The sequence below is a fragment of the Sebastes fasciatus genome, chromosome 4 (assembly GCF_043250625.1).
Source record: "Sebastes fasciatus isolate fSebFas1 chromosome 4, fSebFas1.pri, whole genome shotgun sequence".
Lineage (NCBI taxonomy): Eukaryota > Metazoa > Chordata > Actinopteri > Perciformes > Sebastidae > Sebastes > Sebastes fasciatus.
Window position 1 is genome coordinate 30,495,749 of NC_133798.1, and position 18,718 is coordinate 30,514,466.

Genomic DNA, 18,718 nt, shown 5'->3' on the forward strand with positions numbered 1-18,718 from the left:
CTGAGCAGTTTTAGGACTTGGACCTCCCTGTTTTCCACACAAAACAGACTGACATTCATTAAGTGTGAATTCCCCTTTGTCTGTTCTATCCCTATTAAAAAGAAGACAAGGTGGAGTTTACTCATGAAGAGTATATAAATGTAAAATGTACATGATCACACACACACACACACACACACACACACACACACACACACACACACACACACACACACACACACACACACACTAGTGGTGGAAGAAGTAATCTGATCTATTACTTCAGTAAAAGTAGTATCACTACAGTGTGGAAATACTCAGTTACAAGTAAAAGTCCTGAATTCCAAATCTTAAGTAAAAGTATAAAAGTATTTGCACCAAATACATATAAAGCCCCGTTTCAACACCTTCATACACACGTGTAATATTCACGCGTGACACGCTATCCTCTGGTGAACCGTAGAGACTGAAAGTCCCGGGAATTTTTGGTGGAAACTCAGCTTAAATGCACAAAAAGTAAAAGTACTCATTATGCAGAATGATCCATTTCAGAATCATATATATATTATATTAAGTAAGCGATGCAGCACTGCCCTGTCAGGGTTTATTTCACAACAATGACCCGCTAGCTGTACATTATCCCGCATATTACACAGCTACTTATTTAACAAATCATTCATTTGACACAAAAACGGTCCGCCGAAGCCGACATCAGAACTGCATCCATAGCAACGGTCTGTTATACATAGCAACGGTCTGCTATAAAGAAATAACAGCCCATACAACGCCGTGATTGACCAATCAGAATCGAGTATTTAACAAAGCCGTGTAATACTTGATTATACGTATATTGATGAAATTAATGTGTTCATCACCTTAATGTTGCAGCTGGTAAAGGCGGAGATCTTTTTTTTTTTTACTACAAATATACTGCTGGGTAGCTTAATCCATAATAATATATCATAATGTATTAGTTGAATTGTATTTTGTATTAATAATCAAAATCTGCAAAGTAACTAAAGGTGTCAGATAAATGTAGTGCAGTAAAAAGTACAATATTTACCTCTGAGATGTTGAGGAGTAGAAGTATAAAGTAGCATAAAATGGAAATACTCAAGTAAAGTACAAGTACCTCAAATTGAACTTACTGTGAGTAAAGTAATTGAGTAAATGTACTTAGTTACATTCCACCGTTGACACACACACAAATTTGTTCACGGACAACTGTTGTTGACAGCTGTGTGTTTACGTGTGTCTTCCTGTCTGATGCTGATTGAAGTGGATGAGTTGAGACTTTTCTACCAGAGAGGATCAGACCTCAGAGGAGCTCAGCAAACTCACACAGATTTAAAACCTCCCTCTCTCTCTCTCTTTTTACAGTGCGTCTCTACGTCTCTCGCCCTCCCTCCCTTCCTCCCTCCCTCTCTGCTCTCTAATCGCTGTGTTGTGGTGGTTTCTCCTCCCTCTCCTCTCCTCTCCTCTCTGGGCTGTATATAAGTGTGGATGGCTGGCTTGTGTTTCAGACTCACAGAGGGAATGAACAAAAGCTTGTCGGACGTACGGCGCAGAGGGCCACAATGACCCCCGCGGTGACCCCGACGAAGAGACCTCCGCCTCCTCCTGGACTGCTAATTATTGGTCGTGTGAGGCATCTACAGGTGAGCTGTTAAACTCAGGTACCAACTCATTCTTATCAGGCTGAAAAAAAAAAATTGTTTTGCTGCACAAAGTGGATATTTTTAAACCCTGAGGGAGGCGGGAACTCTGGGTGTTACAGCATGGCTTAAGCGTCTGTTTTGGGTGATGCAGGAAGAGGAAGGAGGAGGAGGAGGAGGAGGAGGAGGGGGAGAGCGCCCTGCCATGCCAGGAATGTTGGCTCACCCCTTAACAATACCCTCGCAGTGGAGAAAGTTTCTCTGATGTAGAAATCGGACGAACAGCAGCACATTTTTTAAGTCTCTGAGTGGTGTGTTTTTACCCAGCAGGCGTTCACGTTCTGCTCACTAGCTGCACATGAGTTGTAATGGAGACATTAAAGGTCCCAGTTAGGTGGAGTTTCACTCATTTAGCAGACGCGCTGACTCATAAAGACTTACAGTAAACAGCCACAAGAGCCGACAACACGGGAGGTCACGATTTTCGAGGAATGTCAGTTAGAGCAGCTGGATTAAAGTTCATCACAGGCGGCTATAAAAAGCTCTTTTCTGTTTATGGGAGCATGTTGTTTTTCAGTCTGCCCTCCGCAGAGACGCGGAGGGTTAACGTGTCTGGGGTTAAAGATCAAAAGCTGAAGCAGGGAGTCTTGATTAGCTGACAGGATTTCAGGATTGCGCATGAAGCTCTGCAGTGAAATGAGACGAGTTCATCCGAGGGATGCTCTGCCTTCAGGTGTTTCATTGAGAAATTCTGTTGAGGATCTTCTTACAATAATAACATAATACAGTATGATGACATCTTATGACATATATTGATAAGGAGAAACACATTATATGACAAGGAGATGTTTCATTTTATTGATCCCCCAAGGAGGAACTTCACAAGTTACAGCAGCACAAGAAACAATGCTATTAAATATGATACTATAGAGCTCAACAGTGACAGCCCAGTTATTTTAATGGCTCCAGTTCCCAAAATAAATCTCCCATCGATTCACTCCATTGACGTTTCAGAAAATCCTTATACAAAAGAGTTTTAAGCATGGAACCAAGCCGACCAGCTACGAGATGAATCGTGACCATAAAACATTTGATTTGGAGCAAAAAACACTTGGAAAATGGAAAAAAGGGCAAAGGTACAAGACTGTGTACATAATTATTTTAAGAGTAAAGGAACAACTCACCCCATAAACCAATCGCAAATGGCAACTTACCGCCTCTGGAAACTCCCAAAGAACGCTGAAAAATGAAGAAACATTCAGCAACCGCACGCCTTATTTCTTTTCAGAAACACATTTCGGTGAAATATTTTCATAATATGGGAAAAAGTTTCCAAATGAGCCGCCATGTTGGTGCGATTTGAAATCCGGGAGTAGACTATGGAGCGGCACGTACGAGCGCGTCCTTTCACTAGCCGTTCACGGCTGCGGTACACATTTCCATGGTAACAGCGAGCTCCACCAATCAGAGACGGTTACACTTAGGATTGTGGGTAGCGTAGTACTTCTCCATGACATCGCTAATAAAACATGTTTTTCTTAAAACAAGGTTGATATCCGGAATTGTGGCTTCTATAGGAGTATATACTAACGTTTTACAATCTCGGAGCTCGTGGTGAGTCTACCTTGGATGGTTACGACATTATGGCTAATAATCAAAATCCTCAATTCACAATATGAAGGGGATTTTCACTTCTGGAACCTCACTGTTGAGCTCTATTTTGTGTTTTTTGGTAAACATGTTCAGAAATAATTCTGAGAGAAATCTAAGTAGTAGCTGTGGTAATCCAGAAAACAACATGCATTTTGTGAACGCTATTGTAGAATGTGTTTATGTAAGAAAACAAATACATATCTCAAATATTGATTTTGGCATCTGCCTCAGAAAAAACAAAGATCCATCAAGAAGCTCATCACAGAGCTCACTTTGAAAAATATCAGATTGTACTTAATTCAATATTTTCATCTCCATTAGTGTTGTTTTCTCTCTTCCTCTGAGGTCATCCATCTGTTTTCGCCATTCTACAAATGGCAGAGTGGTTTCTGGAGCCTCGGTGCTCACCAGGCGCTGTGATTAGCGTTTGGCTCTGCTGAGTGGAAAGATTTCAGCCTCGGTGGTTCACGTTCTCTTCCCGGCTTTTGTTTTCAGGCTCTCGTGTGAGGAACATGAATCATGACCACATTCAGTCACCAGGAATATTTGTTGAAATGCTTCTCTTTGCTCTGGTTAACATGGCTCAACCAGCTTTGTGTGTGATTCATGGAAAGTCCTGATGCAGAGCCGTCTTACTGAGCATTTGGAGAGGTGATGGAGGAGGCGAGCTATAGTCCAGTTTGGAGGATTTTCATGGTTCATTTTCAGTTGAAGCATCACAGCGGCTCCTCTGTGTGTTGAGACCACCCTCAGTCCGACAGAGCACTTGAATGAATCAGTTGGATAAACTCTTCAATACACAGTCATTAGGCCTAGGTTTGAGAGAGGTGAAGAGGTGAAGGGCCTGAGGAGATAAAAACTATCCAGTACTTAACTAGAAAAGGGATAGGTTAGAGTGTAATTAAGAAAAAAATCTATTTTTGCGTTGCAGAATTATTGTTTATTTATGCTTTCCTACCTGGTAAATCATCTTGTGACTCTTCAGATTCATCTTGCGAGCCCTTGTGGAGCTCCCAATCGTAGACTGTATATAAAAGTTTGTGGACTACTGTTTTGAAGTCTTGAGTTCAGCATTTTAGCGTCACCATCTTAGTTTTTTGGATCCAAAAGTGACAATATTTAGATAAGAGGGTGGAGCTGGAGAAGAGCCAGGCCCGGCGGGACCAGGTACCGACCAGGTGGACCAAAAATAGGAATGAGGGCTGATTGGAAATAGAAGTTAGAAAACAGCTGAGTCCCTTTTTGTTGTCAGATACTGACGTTAGCAAACACTGCAACTACTTTCAGTAGAGGAAGAAACAGGGATGGACTTGGACCAGTTTAGAATGTTTTTTGGCAATTGAAATGGTTTCTAGGAATACTACAAGGAAAACAACAGTTTACAACAAGTACGACATGTTTCAACACGGCTGAGCATTTCCAGAATCATACCATCAGTTTTCAGGTTGAGATCCCCCCTTCAAGGAAACCTTCAGTTCATTTCTTGCAGAGACTTGAACAACATGCAGGTATCTCTTTATGATTTGCAGAAACAGGTCTGTTAGATTACCGGATAGCAGCATGAAAGGCCCAAAGCTTTTCAAACTGAGCGAGTAGTAATGTCACATGGTGACGTCCGGTTGGTGTTGGAACATATTTACGTGACAGATGGTGTATGTGAGGGAATCTGTGATTTTGGCTCCCCGCCCCTCGGCCCTCCATCAGGGGTTCGGCTTGATTCCCAAACACCAAACCGAGGACATGCTTCTCCCTCTCCTGGCATCTCTGAATGTGCTCATCTTTCCATCCTCTTAGAAATGCCTCCATCAAACTGTCAACTTCATTTACTCCTGAGTTCAATATGCTTTCTTTGGGCATGAAATTCACTCGTGCTCCAGGAGTAACTGGTGTGAAATGAGCTCCTTCGAGGTTGCCGAGGTCGTACGGCAGCACACTGAGCCCCACATCAAAGATAAAAACTGGCTTCAGTCCATGAACATGAACACACTGATAAAAGATCATGAACTTATCTGTTATCAGCAAAACAGAACTGCAAGGTGTCGTGCCAACATCGTATCTTCCTCTTGACCTTCCTCTCGACATCTGGTTCAGTGACGCTGCTCAAATGCCGAAAACCGTTTACACCACAGACACTGGCAACTGTGGCTCAAATTCACCCCAAATTTTAAACAGAGCCACTGAAAATTAGATGGTTTCTCTCTTGTTTTTGTTGAATGAATGCAGCCATTCCACAAGAACCACAGACATCAACAAACTCTTATCTTAATCGATGCCAGACCAGCCCGCGGCTCCAAGCTCCTCTGGATAAATAATTCACTTTGACACAAAGCCAGACTTTAAACATGAACTCCAACGCGTTTAATCTGAGGCGGCTCCCTCCGCCTTTTAGCGTGATAAGAACCATCGACTGGAGCACATGAAGGTTTGGTCCAGTTCAGACCCCCAGGTGGACCCAGACTGTGGTTTTGATCAGTCCATCTGCATGTTTGAGGCTTGTTTTGAATGCCAGGAGACTGTCCTCACCTTACACACGATGGTCGTTTGTTCAAGCACTTTGACGACTCAACAATTTCCTGACAGGCAACCTCTTGTGTTTAGAGCTGAAACGATTAGTCGAGTAGTAAAACATATTATCCACTAATAGAGAACATGGCCAGAAGAATTAATCAATAATGAAAATAATCACTAGTTGCAACCATATTTCTGGTTATGAACGTCCTCTTTGGAAGGACAGGTGTAGACACAATATAAACTGAAATACAGCCGGTGTGTGCTGCACCTAACAGGCATCCCGACGGATACAGTTCCATTTTAATCAATACAGCTATCTACAGGGCTGGAGATGTAGATAAAAAAATATTGTATTCATGTATGTATTTATATGTCTTTATTATTATTATTATTATTATTATTATTATTTTAGTATTATTATAGTATTATTTTTTTTTTTTTTATTATTATTATCATCATTTTTCTCCGCCCTTTTGAATACTTTGTTTTTCAATTTACAGTTACTGTCTGTAATTATTTTTACATATTGCCATTTTTGTTATGGTTTAGCTTGTTGCAGTCATTTTTCTCAAGGAAACAATAAAAAGCATGATTAAAAAAAAAAAATACAGCCATCTACACAGGCCGCCTAATGGCTTGTGCTTCAATTACACTTTACACGACAAACCACGAGCTAAAAGAACTCTGGAAATAAAACTTTAAATATGTATGTACTCGTCAAAACCGAAGCAGTTGTGATGGTTGACTGAAAAATGCAGCTGAAACGTATCTGGAGTAGACAGTCACACAACATTTCCGAACGTAATGAGATTCGATCACAGACCGAAGTAGTTGTCAAACTACGATATCTAGGATGTGGCAGGAAGCAAAGGGGATTTTGTTTTCTGGAGAGTTAACACACGTGCAACAAAACATCTGACTTTTTGCATCTCATCTCAGACCAACAATCAATCACTGTTGTTTCTTTACCATCTTTCAACCTTTACCTCCAACCTTAATCAAGTACTTATAGATGTCTAAAGTTAACCGAACCACAGAGCTGACAGATCAGAAAACGCTTATATGAACTGTTTTTGTAAAGGTCGTACTGTATAAGTTGTTTTGAAAGACACTGACAAACAAGTTCACAAAAAAGGCAGGTACCAACATTAAGGCACACATGGTTCAATAGTATCAGTCTTAAAATCTTTGGGATTGTGAAAATTGACGCAAGTTGGAAGCATCCCTTGCAGAACGTCACTGTTCAGATAATTTCATGCTTGAATAAACCAAGAATTTAAAGATGAAATCTCTACAGAGTTGCACAACGCATTTGTACTAACCAGTGTTGCATATCGAGAAGGGCATTTGTGAGTAAACAGTGATCCATGATGGTCTCCACAGAGCCAGCATAGCAGGTTAGAGACCTGTTACACCTTGATATCGCCCAATCAGCTGAGAGTAGAGCTCAGAGGTTTAAAGCTTGAATGGAAAACCTACACAGAGAATAATCAGAAACATTCCTATAATCAAATCACGCCTACTCTGGAAGTGGTTGAACCGAGAGCCATTATCCAGCCGTGCATCTATACATTCACTGTAGCGCTGCAGTTCAGTCGACTTTGAAAAATGATCTGCTTTCACTAAGTGCTCCAAGTCAAATTATTTCCAAACCAACAGGGAAAAACTGGCAGGAACACAAAGAAAGGAAAAGACTTTGATTCCGAACCGACATAACTCAGATAGGAAAAAACAACAACTCCCATAAACTTTATACAAGAATACTAATGAACATGAAACAACAATGCCTTTTTGAAAAATAGACGTAGGATTTTCATCTGTACTGCTGCTGTCATGCTGAACTACAGATCATACACTACTGCTAGCGTTGTCAAGTGACAGGCGGCTCCATGCGGATGCTTCATCATACATAGGGTATGGTAAGTTTTACGCAGTATAGTTGTTTCCCCTTAGTTTCAAATAGTGTGAAATTATTTGTTAACATAACGTTTAACATGAAATTTCATAGTTGGCTGATACAGTTAGGTGATTTACTACATGGCTTGTGTTAAAAGGAAACAATAACATCCAGAGTAAAGAGTCAAACTTTTTAGATATCAAGTTACTTTTGAATGTTACAATAAATAAAGTAAAAGATACTTAACAAAAATTAATAAGTAAGAAACCTTGACAAGTCCAAATAATGTCCAGAGTAAATCAGGAGTCACCTCTGCTATGCTGGCAGTATGTGAAAGGTTCTAGAAACGGGATTCAGAGCATTAAAGGAACAGTGTGTAGGATTTCCGGGGATGTATTAGCAGAAAAGGAAAATAATATTCATAACTATGTTTTCATCAGTGTAAAATTAGCTGAAACTAAGAATTGTTGTGTTTTCGTTAGTTTTGAATGAGTCCTTCATATCTACATAGGGAGCGGATCCTCTTCACGGAGACTGCCATGTTTCTACAGTAGCCCAGAAAGGACAAACCAAACATTGGCTCTACTGAGAGGCTTTCACGTTTTTACGTTAGGCCACCGTAGATTCACGCTTGTGAAACTGTGGTAACGTGAGCTGCAGAGTGCAAAACCGTGATACCACCAGGCGCCGTCGGACTTCCGTTGCTCCTAAAGTAGTGTTATTATGGTAAGGATGGCCACTGAGCGAAGCGAACGGCGTTACCACGGTTTTGCACTCTGCGGCTCACCTTACCACAGTCTTGTTAAAGGAGAAGTGAGCAGAGGGGTACGCAGTTGGTTGCAATCTGCAACCACACCACTAGATGCCGCCAAATCCTACACACTATCCCTTTAATGCAGCATCGAACAACTATTAGCTATGTAAAGATATAGAGGAGTAATGTCTACCTGAGCAGAGAATGAAATCTCTCTCCCTCTGTGTGTGCTGTAATCCGAGCTTCTCCATGCTTTGTTGACATGGACGGGCCGCCCGTGTGTGCCTTTTAGTGCATGTTAGTGCACGTGAGCGTTCCTCTGCACTGCCAGCTCACGGCCGCTGCTCTGCACTGCTCTGCACTGCTCTCATACGGCGGTTGCAGCTGAGCCGACCCACGGCATCGTCGTGGACAACACATTCTCACTGCCAAATCATCAAATACCGCCGCCGCCCGCCCTGAAAAGACTCTCACGCTATTAATACTACGTCATTTGCTTCGACCGTCGAATAACGCCGCGGATGGGTTTACATTGCCGTTAGTTGAAAGCCCGGTTCATCACATACTGTTGCTAAAGGGTACCTCCGTGCGTCGGTTTCCAAAGCCAAGGGGCACTGACCAATCGGCGGTATTTGATAAGTTGGAGGTGAGAACGGGTTGTTTTGGAAGCCCCCACCCTTTGGCTCCCTCCCAGGTTAACACTGTTAGCTCCGTCAGCACTGTTGCTGTTGTTTTCACTGTTAGTGCTGCTCGCACCGTTATCAGCAAGCTACCGTCGCCGCGTTGGGAGCCATGTGGAGGCAATCCCTCAATCATAGATATGCTCTGAATTCTGTATAGAGCTCCTTTAATGAGGAGTCAACCAAGGAGGTCAAAGCACGACACAGAAAGAAACTAGAAACTAATGCATGCGTCTGATGGGTCTCTGTGTGCTCTCTGACTGGATGTTTGGTTCAACCAGCAGCATACGGGACGCAGAGACTCTGAACCTCACTGAGAAATTTGGCAAGGAAGCCCGTCATTGTGGCCTGAGGCTTCAGCTCTGGTCAGAGGACGACTAGATGTGGACGGGAAAGCAGCGGTCGGTTCAGCTGGAGTCCTCGTTCCAATCCCTGGGTGTTAACTGACTTCCTCTCTGTGACCTCTGACCCCTGGGTGCCAAAAGCCAAGAACTATTTATGTCTCTGAGGACAAAGATCTGAATATCAGTCTAAATTCTTGCTAGCAGAAGAAAGTGGGCTCACTAAAAATATTACCAATCATCATCCGGGGAGCAAAAATATAATTTTTACCAAGTAATATCTTGATTAATTGAATTGTTGTTTTGTCTATAAAATGTCCAAAAATAGTGAAAAATGGCCACCAATATTTCCAAGAGCCAAAAGTGACGTCTTTAAATGTCTTGTTTTATCAAGTTGAAATATTTCCACATGGCTTGTGCATTAAAAAAAGTCAGTTTGATCATCCATCCATCGTATTGTAGTCTATTGTGTCTCTGGATTATTTGAAAACGATTGGGACCTCCAAAGAATGTCAAATAAAATGCCAACAGATGGAAAACAAATGAGGATTTAATTTCCGCAGAATGTCAGCGTGCCGACTACACCCCAGATGTTTTAAGAGACGTAAACGTGGAAAAACTATGGGCTCATAAAATCACATGTAAAAGTAAATGTGAAAGCTTTCTATCGTGCTTTAACACTCACAGTAAAGCAGACTTTTATTTATATGAGAATTCTGTGGATGGGGTAAATTCAGAGGAACTGTTGAGAACTCATCCAGCTGTGACTTCCATAAACTCATCGAATAATATAAAAACAGTCAGAAGGTCAAATGAAGTTGAAGAGACTTCTGCAGACGAGCTGAAAACACTTCACACTGTCATTAAAAGCTTTGGGTTTAGAGCCTCTGCTGCTTATTCTGTCAGTCTGTCGGCGTTGTGAAATGCTGCAGGAGAAGCGTCTTATGTTGTATTCACATGGAATCAGGGAGACGGCAAACGGGATATTATTATAGTAGACGAGAGTCCATCAATCATCTGTAACTGACACAGGTTGCCAGACTATCACATGGCTGACACATAGAGACAGACAACCTCACACTCACCTACGGGCAATTTAGAGTCAACAATGAACCTAACCTGCATGTCTTTAGACTGTGGGAGGAAGCCGCAGAACCCGGAGAAAATGCACGCTAACACGGGGAGAACATGCAAACTTGACACAGAAGGGCCTCAAGCCGGGTTTGAACCTGCGTTCCTCTTGCTGTGTGGCGACAGCAAGTGATAACCACTGCACCACCATGCAGCTCGTGGACGAGTGTAAGATGGTAAAATTGCAGATTGCAACCAACTGAAACTTTCCCTGTGTGCCAAGCATGTAGGAGAAGTACGGTGGCGCGAAAACATGAATGGCCATCTCTAGTCAGTGTTTGGTTTGTTATTATTACAAGAATGTCCTTAAAAAAAGTGCAACACTATAATGGAAATGCTGCTTGTTTTTTTTATCCTTCATTTAACCAGATACAGGCTACGTTCCAAATCTCATAGTCTAAATAAATCTCTAGTTCGTACTTCAACTGCCCTTACAAAGTACATACTGTTGCATGCAGTATGCATACAATTGGGACATACTACTTCTTCATAACATGGCACCTTGACCTTTGACCTTCTTGCTCATAGATCTACTGCAGGATTGTGGGTCAGTATAGCCAGAAAAACATGCTGGCTTGCATACTGCAAAATGTGACTGGATGTAGTAGGACATCCTGGTATTTTTGGCATACTACATTTAACACACTATGTATTGGGACATACTAAATAACCCTAACAGACTCAAAAACATACATCTGATATTAATGGAATATGTCCGTTTTCTATTTTTAGGCCTTCCAACATGTATGAAATATCTCACCATTATACACTCAACTCTAATCTTTCGTGCAAGATAGTGTAACAAATGTTGCCCACGGAATAAAGACAATAAAATAAAACATGTACTTAACAGCGGTGGTCATGAGAATCATAAGAGCTCAAATGGCTAAGCTAGAAAAAGTTGTGAAAAAAGTTGGAAAAATAGTGAATATTTCTGTTTTCTCTGCCTCCCCTCCATCCCTCCTCAGGATGATTGACAGCTGCTCCTCCTGAACCCCAGGATGCCTGTGGTGCCAGTGGGCGGGACATCCTCCTCCCACCACGTCGTACCTGTCGCCCTCACCTGTTCCTGGCTGCTCCTGCTCTTCCACGCCGCCTTCGGTCAGAAACCCGCCAAGCTGCCTCTGATTGGCCGGAAGCCCTTCATCGCCGCCTGGAACGCCCCGATGGACATGTGCACCATCAAGTACAACGTTACCACCAACGCCAACCGCCTCTTCCACATCCACGGGAGCCCGCGTGCCGATTGGACGGGCCAGAACGTCACCATCTTCTACGCTAACCGGCTTGGCTACTACCCCCACTACACGCCGCAGGGCGCCGCTGTGCACGGCGGCCTGCCGCAGAACAGCAGCCTGGACCTGCACCTGTTCAAGGCCTACCAGGACATCACCCACTTCATCCCCTCAGAGGACTTCCGTGGCCTGGCCGTCATCGACTGGGAGTTCTGGCGGCCTCAGTGGAGCCGCAACTGGCACAAGAAAGACATCTACCGAAGCAAGTCGAGGGAGCTGACCGCCAAGGCGTACGTCAACGTGACGGCGGCACAAGTGGAGGAGCTGGCGAGGCGGCGGTTTGAGAAGAGCGCCAAGGCGTTCATGCAGAGGACTATCCAGCTGGGGACACGCCTTCGCCCCAACGGCCTCTGGGGTTTCTACCTCTACCCCGACTGCCACAACTACAACCTGCACGAGCAGAACTACACGGGCTTCTGCCCTCTGCTGGAGAGGCTGAGGAACGACGAGCTGCTGTGGCTGTGGAACAGCAGCACGGCGCTCTTTCCCTCCGTGGCGATCAAGAAAAGTCACACCAACAGCATCGGCAACCTGCACTTCTCCCAGCACAGGATCCGAGAGTCGCTCCGCATCGCCTCGCTGACCTCGAAGGAGTACGACCTCCCCACCTACGTGTACCTGAGGCTGGGCTACCGAGACGAGGCCCTGGCCTTCCTCACCATGGTAAAAACAACGTTAAAGTCGTTGTTTTACTGTTAGTTCAGGATTAAGCGCTTAATTTACATTCTCAGCTCTGATTAGATAACTGTTTTCTCCCATTGCCACAGGATGTGTTACCATATATTGTTATTAAGTCCTGTACTGGGCTCCAGACTAACGTTTCCACTGGTAGCACTGGAATAATATGTATTATAAGTCATAATGTAACTTATACAAAGATGTTTATTAAAAGACACATCAACATATACAAATCTCTGTCATAAAGATGGATTTACAACACTGGCTGTTTGCACTGACAGAAGGTCAGTTTACTTTTTCACTACTGCCCTCTAGTGGAGATCCACAGAAAAGAGCTCAGAGTCACTAAATACAGACCCAGAACGCTGTGGTTTCCTTGTTCTCCCTAAACTACACCACCAAAACCAGAGGGAGTTTCTTTTTGCTTATACTGCTCTGCAGATTCATCGAGGAGTTTCAGAAATAACCTTTCAAATGTATGTCACACAGGTATAGGTTATGCAAAAACATCTGGACAAAAGGAGGATGTTTGTTTGACCTATTCATTTCACTTCCATCTTGGGGCTCCACATAATTATTCTCTCTAATCACATGAAATGCTGTTTGTCCATCTTTTTCTAGAGATTATTAATAGTTATGGCTTTGCGAATTAATTACATTCAATATAAATGATGATTATGAAACTACTGTATGCCATGTGATAGAAAAGATCCTTTCTTAAAAGCAGCATGTCATTTTAGTTTTGTTTGATAATTTAACCTCAGATTTTTGATTCATTAAAATTAAGGCTGTCAAAGTTAACGTGATAATAACGTGTTACTCAAATTTGGTTTTGAAGCTAGAGTGAAGATGCTGGTATCATATGAAACTATAAAACCTAAGGAATCCATTGGTACCAACCATGTCATGCTAGCTTGTCAAGGTGGTTAAATAATGCTGCAAAGGTACGCAAAATTTTGGTGAGGAAAAACTGGCATGGACATTTTCAAAGGGGTCCCTTGACCTCTGACCTCCAGATATGTGAATGAAAATGGGTACTGTGGGTAACCATGAGTCTCCTCTTTACAGATATGTCCACTTTATGATAATCACATGCAGTTTGGGGCTGTTGTTGCCTGTTGGGCATGAGCTCTGAGTTTCTGGACAACATCTGTCATTGTTTTATGTTGTTAATTGATTTCCAATAATAAATATATACATACATTTGTATAAAGCAGCATATTTGCCCACTCCCATGTTGATAAGAGTATTAAATACTTGACAAATCTCCCTTTAAGGTACATTTTGAACAGATAAAAATGTGCAAGTACCGAGTAATGTGACGTCTGTACCTGTGCGTTTCCTGCAGAAAGACTTGATCCACACCATTGGGGAGAGTGCTGCTCTGGGAGCTGCAGGGTTCGTCATCTGGGGGGACCTGAACCTGACCTCATCCAGGGTGGGTGTCCTTAACCCTCTCTTACCATCTGTACGCTGGCTCACAGCGGACTCCCTCTGTTCATTGATACACAAAGTAGATTTAAATACAGGTCAAATGTTCACTCTTTTTCTTTTCTAATTCGTGCCGCTGAGACAGACTGACCGGGTACTTCCATGTAAAAAAACATTCTTTCCTCGAGCCTCTTGATTTGTTTTGGACTCCGAACCAACCACAGCAGTAAATATAGTCAGACAATAGAAAGTTGACATCATGTGGTCGCTGCGTGTTGTGAAACCACTTGGACATTTTGAAAACTATAATGCTGTTACTATAATGCTTTTATGGCCTGTCTGCATGGAAAGGAGTTCATCCAAACAGCATCTGACTGTCTCAGAATCTCAGGGAGTGTTCTTGCATGAATATGCAGCTGCTTTTCCAAAAATTTGTAATGCAATTTGCAATCTGCACATCTGTTATACCTCCACCCTGCCCACCTCAACTCTTAAAATCAGCTTGGTTTGAACAATCTTACTGTATCTGCCAATCTGCTCAACTGTCATTATCTCTGTACTAACCATAGATTTCATAAAAAGATAGACGACATGAAACCTCCCCAAAAGTGAAGCCAAAACATCTGGATCGCCCCCTGGTGTCTGGCTGCAGTATAAGTCCTAAATCACGCCCCCTCCATGTTAGCGGATGGGACATGGACCAAACTAAAAAGTCAAAGTACACATCGAATACATTTTTGGTTTCAGATGGTTTCTGTCATTTAAGGTAGTTCTTATCACGCTGATGTATGTTCAAAAGTAATTTTTCCCTTTACAGACATGCCCACTTTATGATAATCACATGCAGTTTGGGGCAAGTCATAGTCAAGTCAGCACACTGACACACTGACAGCTGTTGTTGCCTGTTGAGCTGCAGTTTGCCATGTTATGATTTCAGCATATTTTCTATGCCAGATGCAGTACCTGTGAGGGTTTCTGCACAATATTTGTCATTGTTTTGTGTTGTTAATTGATTTCCAATAATAAATATATACATACATTTTCACATATTTGTCCACTCCCATGTTGATAAGAGTATTAAATACTTGACAAATCTCCCTTTAAGGTACATTTTGAAGAGATAAAAAAAGTGGGATTAACTTGCCATTAAATATTTTAATCGATTGACAGCCCTACTTTTTTCATCAGCTGTCGTTTTGTTTCCACAGCATAACTGCACCAAGGTGAAATCCTTCCTGAGCCACCGCCTCGGCCAGTACGTCACCAACGTGACGCGAGCCGCCGAGGTCTGTAGCGACTTCCTGTGCCAGGGAAACGGCCGCTGCGTCCGCAGGGACCCCCTCGCCCGCCATTACCTCCACCTGAGCGCCGGCAGCTACCACATCCGGCCCTCCGGCGACGAGGACTTTGTCGTCACGGGGTGGCACTCGCAGCACGAGCTGCAGCTGCTGACTGAGAGGTTTCGCTGCCACTGCTACGAGGGCCACGAGGGCGAGCGATGCGACAGCATCAACAAAGTGAAGGAGGACGACGGGCCGTGGAGGAAGGAGGACGACGAGCTGGAGAAGAAGAGGACGGCGTGGGAGGACGAGCAGGGTGAACGGTGGGAGGGAGGGGAGAGTGAGGCGCCACTGAACAGCTACAGCTTTCATTTGATGTTGTTAATGCTCCTGTTGAACTTATCGTTAGTAAAGACACTCGTCTGACAAAAGGAGTCATCTTTCAACACAGCTGTGCACAGATGTTACTTTTCAACACACATACAGAATGATGTTTTTCAAACAGACTGGTCTTTGGCTGGATTTGAACCCAGGACGTTACTGTTTCACCTGATGCCCTACCAGCTGCACCCTCTTTAAATGACTTACCAAATGTTGATTATTATCCATGAATCTAGAGATAGTTTTTTACTTAACAACTGTCATTTTGGCCCATTTCCAGACCACTGAATCACTGCCCACATCTCAGATTTGTTCAAGGATTCAAATAGGTCTGGTGTTGTGCACATTAACAGCTGTTTCCCTGGCTGGAGGAGATATTTGTATATGAACAGGTCAACCTGGTCTCATGGGAAGGCGTATAAATAACACAACATTACAAGGACATTCCGCGTGTAATTAGAACGCATTTTAGTCTTGTTTCGCGTGTCATTTTTACGCCATGCAACAAAACTGGAACAGCTGCAATTAGGTTTAGGCAACAAAACCACTTAGTTCAGTTTATGAAAAACATCATGGTTGGTTAAAATAAGTACGAAAAACAACGCAACAGAAGTACGATCACAATCACAAACGTCACTAAAAAACACGGCACGAACGTAACTTCAAAATAACTCAACAACACTTTGGGATATGAACAGCGGTCTCCTGGTTGAATGTCGTGTGTTTGTTGGACCCACGGGTCCTCTTCATGAAGTCGGCCGCCAGGTTTTTACAGTATCCCGAACGGACAAACCAAACTCTGGCTTGAGATAGGTACATTCACATTTTCACGTCGGCCACCGTAGTTCAGCATAACCCGAGAGGCTTCAGTTGGTTGCAATCTGCAACCTTACCGCCAGATGCTGCCAAACACACTGCACACACACCTACACAACTGCACCTCTAACACTCAGCTGAGGTCGCTGCTGAGTGGAAAAAAGAAACTTGTGAAATGAAAACAGCTGCTGTGTTGAAAAGTAACACGTGTTTAAAAAAAACACAACACTTCCTTTTTAAAGGAGTGTGATGGCACTTTACCTGACACATACATGAGGTTTGGGATGTTGACAGATGAAGGTTTGGTTGATTGTAATACGGTTCAACAAAGGTGAACTGTATTTGACCTCTGCAACTATCTGCACTGCATCTTTAGCCAACAACTGCATCCGTTCTTCCAGGAATGTTAATGTAGATACTGTTTGTTAAACTGTGGACTGATTCACCTGCAGAGTCGAGGATCGGATCGGAGGGATCGCGTTTATTGCTTCTAAAAGCTTCGTGGTTCAGTAGGATAACAGTCAAATCTGGCAGGACAATCCTCTAGTTTGTTTTGTGGAGACAACAACAAAGCCTTTCAATGGAAACCAAAGGGTGCTACTACTACCAACACCACCACACAGCCATATGTTGGAAAATCACTAAAGTTTGACGCTCGGTCTGTGGTGCTTTTGAAGACATATTTCTGATGAACTTTTTCTCAACAATAAGCTGTTATTTCACTTGACATTATACATAAAGTGTGTATTTTTTGTACTGTTCCTTACATTATACTCTTGAAGTACGGCATGTCAGGAAACAAGCCTGTTGTGACGCGGCATTCACATGGTGTAGGTGCTATTGATTTCAAAATATTATGTATCTGTATCCTTTCTATATAGGTATAAGTATAGAGTTTTTCAGTGTTTATGTAGAGGTTGATGTTACTATATCTCAGTTCGGAGGACTCAAATCAGCAGACTGTTTTTAGTTTTTGATGATATCTCATGTCGTTGTGGCTGAGCGGAGCAAACCGTCTCTGAAGCCGATGTACAGTACTGTAGGTATGACGAAACACTGAACAGGATGTAAAACATGGCACATACTGTATCTGAATACATGACTTAGTGGCTCGCTCACTTCTTGCCAAAGAAGAATCATCTCCTGTAAAAATATGACGAAGTAGAAAGTTGACTTAAGACTGAACGCAGGTTAGAGTTCAATTTAGTTTAAGTTTTGGTGTAAAACACCTGTTGGGAAGAAAGTCAGGGTGGATGGTTGTATAAATTATGTGACAGCTTTCTTTTAACCATGACCGTAATCTTTCTCTGACCTTAAAGTAGTTTTAGTGACATAAACTTTGCCAAACTTTAACCATAGAAGTGGCAGAGCAGAGAAAAAGCAATACGGATCATTTGAAATAGTTTTGGAAGACACTGACAAACAATTCTGTTCTGAAAATAGGGGCGTAAGATCATTGATTTTTCTGTGGCAGCTGCACACAAAGAGCTCAATATGTGTTTCGAAAAAAGGCCTGCAGTGAAACTTACTGGAGCTGGATAACTGTTTTGGGTCCAATCCATATTTACCACAGACCAAAGACCTGGAACATTTTAAATCAAATCCAGAGCAGAGGTGGACCTGACCAAAGACGTCTAATGGAGGTTTCTGCTCTTTAAAGTTGAACATGTAGCATCTCTGTAACACTGATCCTGGTTTAAACTGAATCAGTACTTTCATCACTGCCTAACCTCCAGGTGAAGTTCAGTTCTGAAGAGTTTCACTTCACTCATCATGATGCGGTCACTGTGTTTTTGTTTTTCTGAGGATTGTAAACCAAATATGCAACAAGGACTATGCAACACATGAAAAATGTTACCTGAATGTAAATGCACTGCAAATAAAGACTTTTCTTCAGTACACCTACAGTATGTTTCTAGATTTTCGTCTGTGCACATAAAGAGAAGATGTTGGTATGTTAAATATTCAGAAAAACAACTTCCACTTTGCGCAACATGTGCATGCCGGGTTAGGGCCTCACAATGACTTTTAGTCTTCTATGTAAAATGTATCCTGAGGGGGGAACAGAAATTGAAATAAAGCTCAAATAAAGCAAGAAACCTGAACCATCAAACCAGTTGGTTTCTGTCGAAATACTGAGGACTGAGAAGAGGAAGCGGTGTGTGACGATGACTCATGAAAAATACCACATTCAAACACATGCAAGCTTTTCTGTCATTTGAGGAAAACAAGTCAA

At 42.6% G+C, this 18,718-nt stretch overlaps 1 protein-coding gene and 1 long non-coding RNA gene across 3 annotated transcripts in view; one reads left to right on the forward strand and one right to left on the reverse strand.

The window, feature by feature from the left end:
• Positions 1–18,718, reverse strand: part of LOC141766586 (uncharacterized) — a 49,213-nt gene that overhangs the window by 21,426 nt on the left and 9,069 nt on the right. Inside the window, exon 2 of the long non-coding RNA XR_012593656.1 lies at positions 13,906–14,068. This is a non-coding gene — a long non-coding RNA (uncharacterized LOC141766586). The remainder of the gene's footprint in view (positions 1–13,905; positions 14,069–18,718) is intronic.
• hyal4 (hyaluronidase 4) lies at positions 1,395–18,389 on the forward strand. 2 transcript variants are annotated; one of them, XM_074633543.1, is made up of 4 exons: positions 1,395–1,655; positions 11,570–12,559; positions 13,923–14,012; positions 15,214–18,389. In XM_074633543.1, the coding sequence occupies exons 2-4, from the start codon at positions 11,603–11,605 to the stop codon at positions 15,709–15,711; spliced, it is 1,545 nt and encodes a 514-aa protein (XP_074489644.1). In that variant the 5' UTR covers positions 1,395–1,655; positions 11,570–11,602; the 3' UTR covers positions 15,712–18,389. The 2 variants fall into 2 exon arrangements, with proteins under 2 accessions (XP_074489644.1, XP_074489643.1); XM_074633542.1 differs by having other exon boundaries at positions 1,396–1,637.

Bases quoted from the DNA above. Each gene is read 5' to 3' on its own strand.
- hyal4 (XM_074633543.1), top strand. From the start codon at position 11,603: ATGCCTGTGGTGCCAGTGGGCGGGACATCCTCCTCCCACCACGTCGTA. The intron at 12,560-13,922 runs GTAAAAACAACG...CGTTTCCTGCAG, and splicing joins CCCTGGCCTTCCTCACCATG to AAAGACTTGATCCACACCAT. The intron at 14,013-15,213 runs GTGGGTGTCCTT...TTGTTTCCACAG, and splicing joins TGAACCTGACCTCATCCAGG to CATAACTGCACCAAGGTGAA.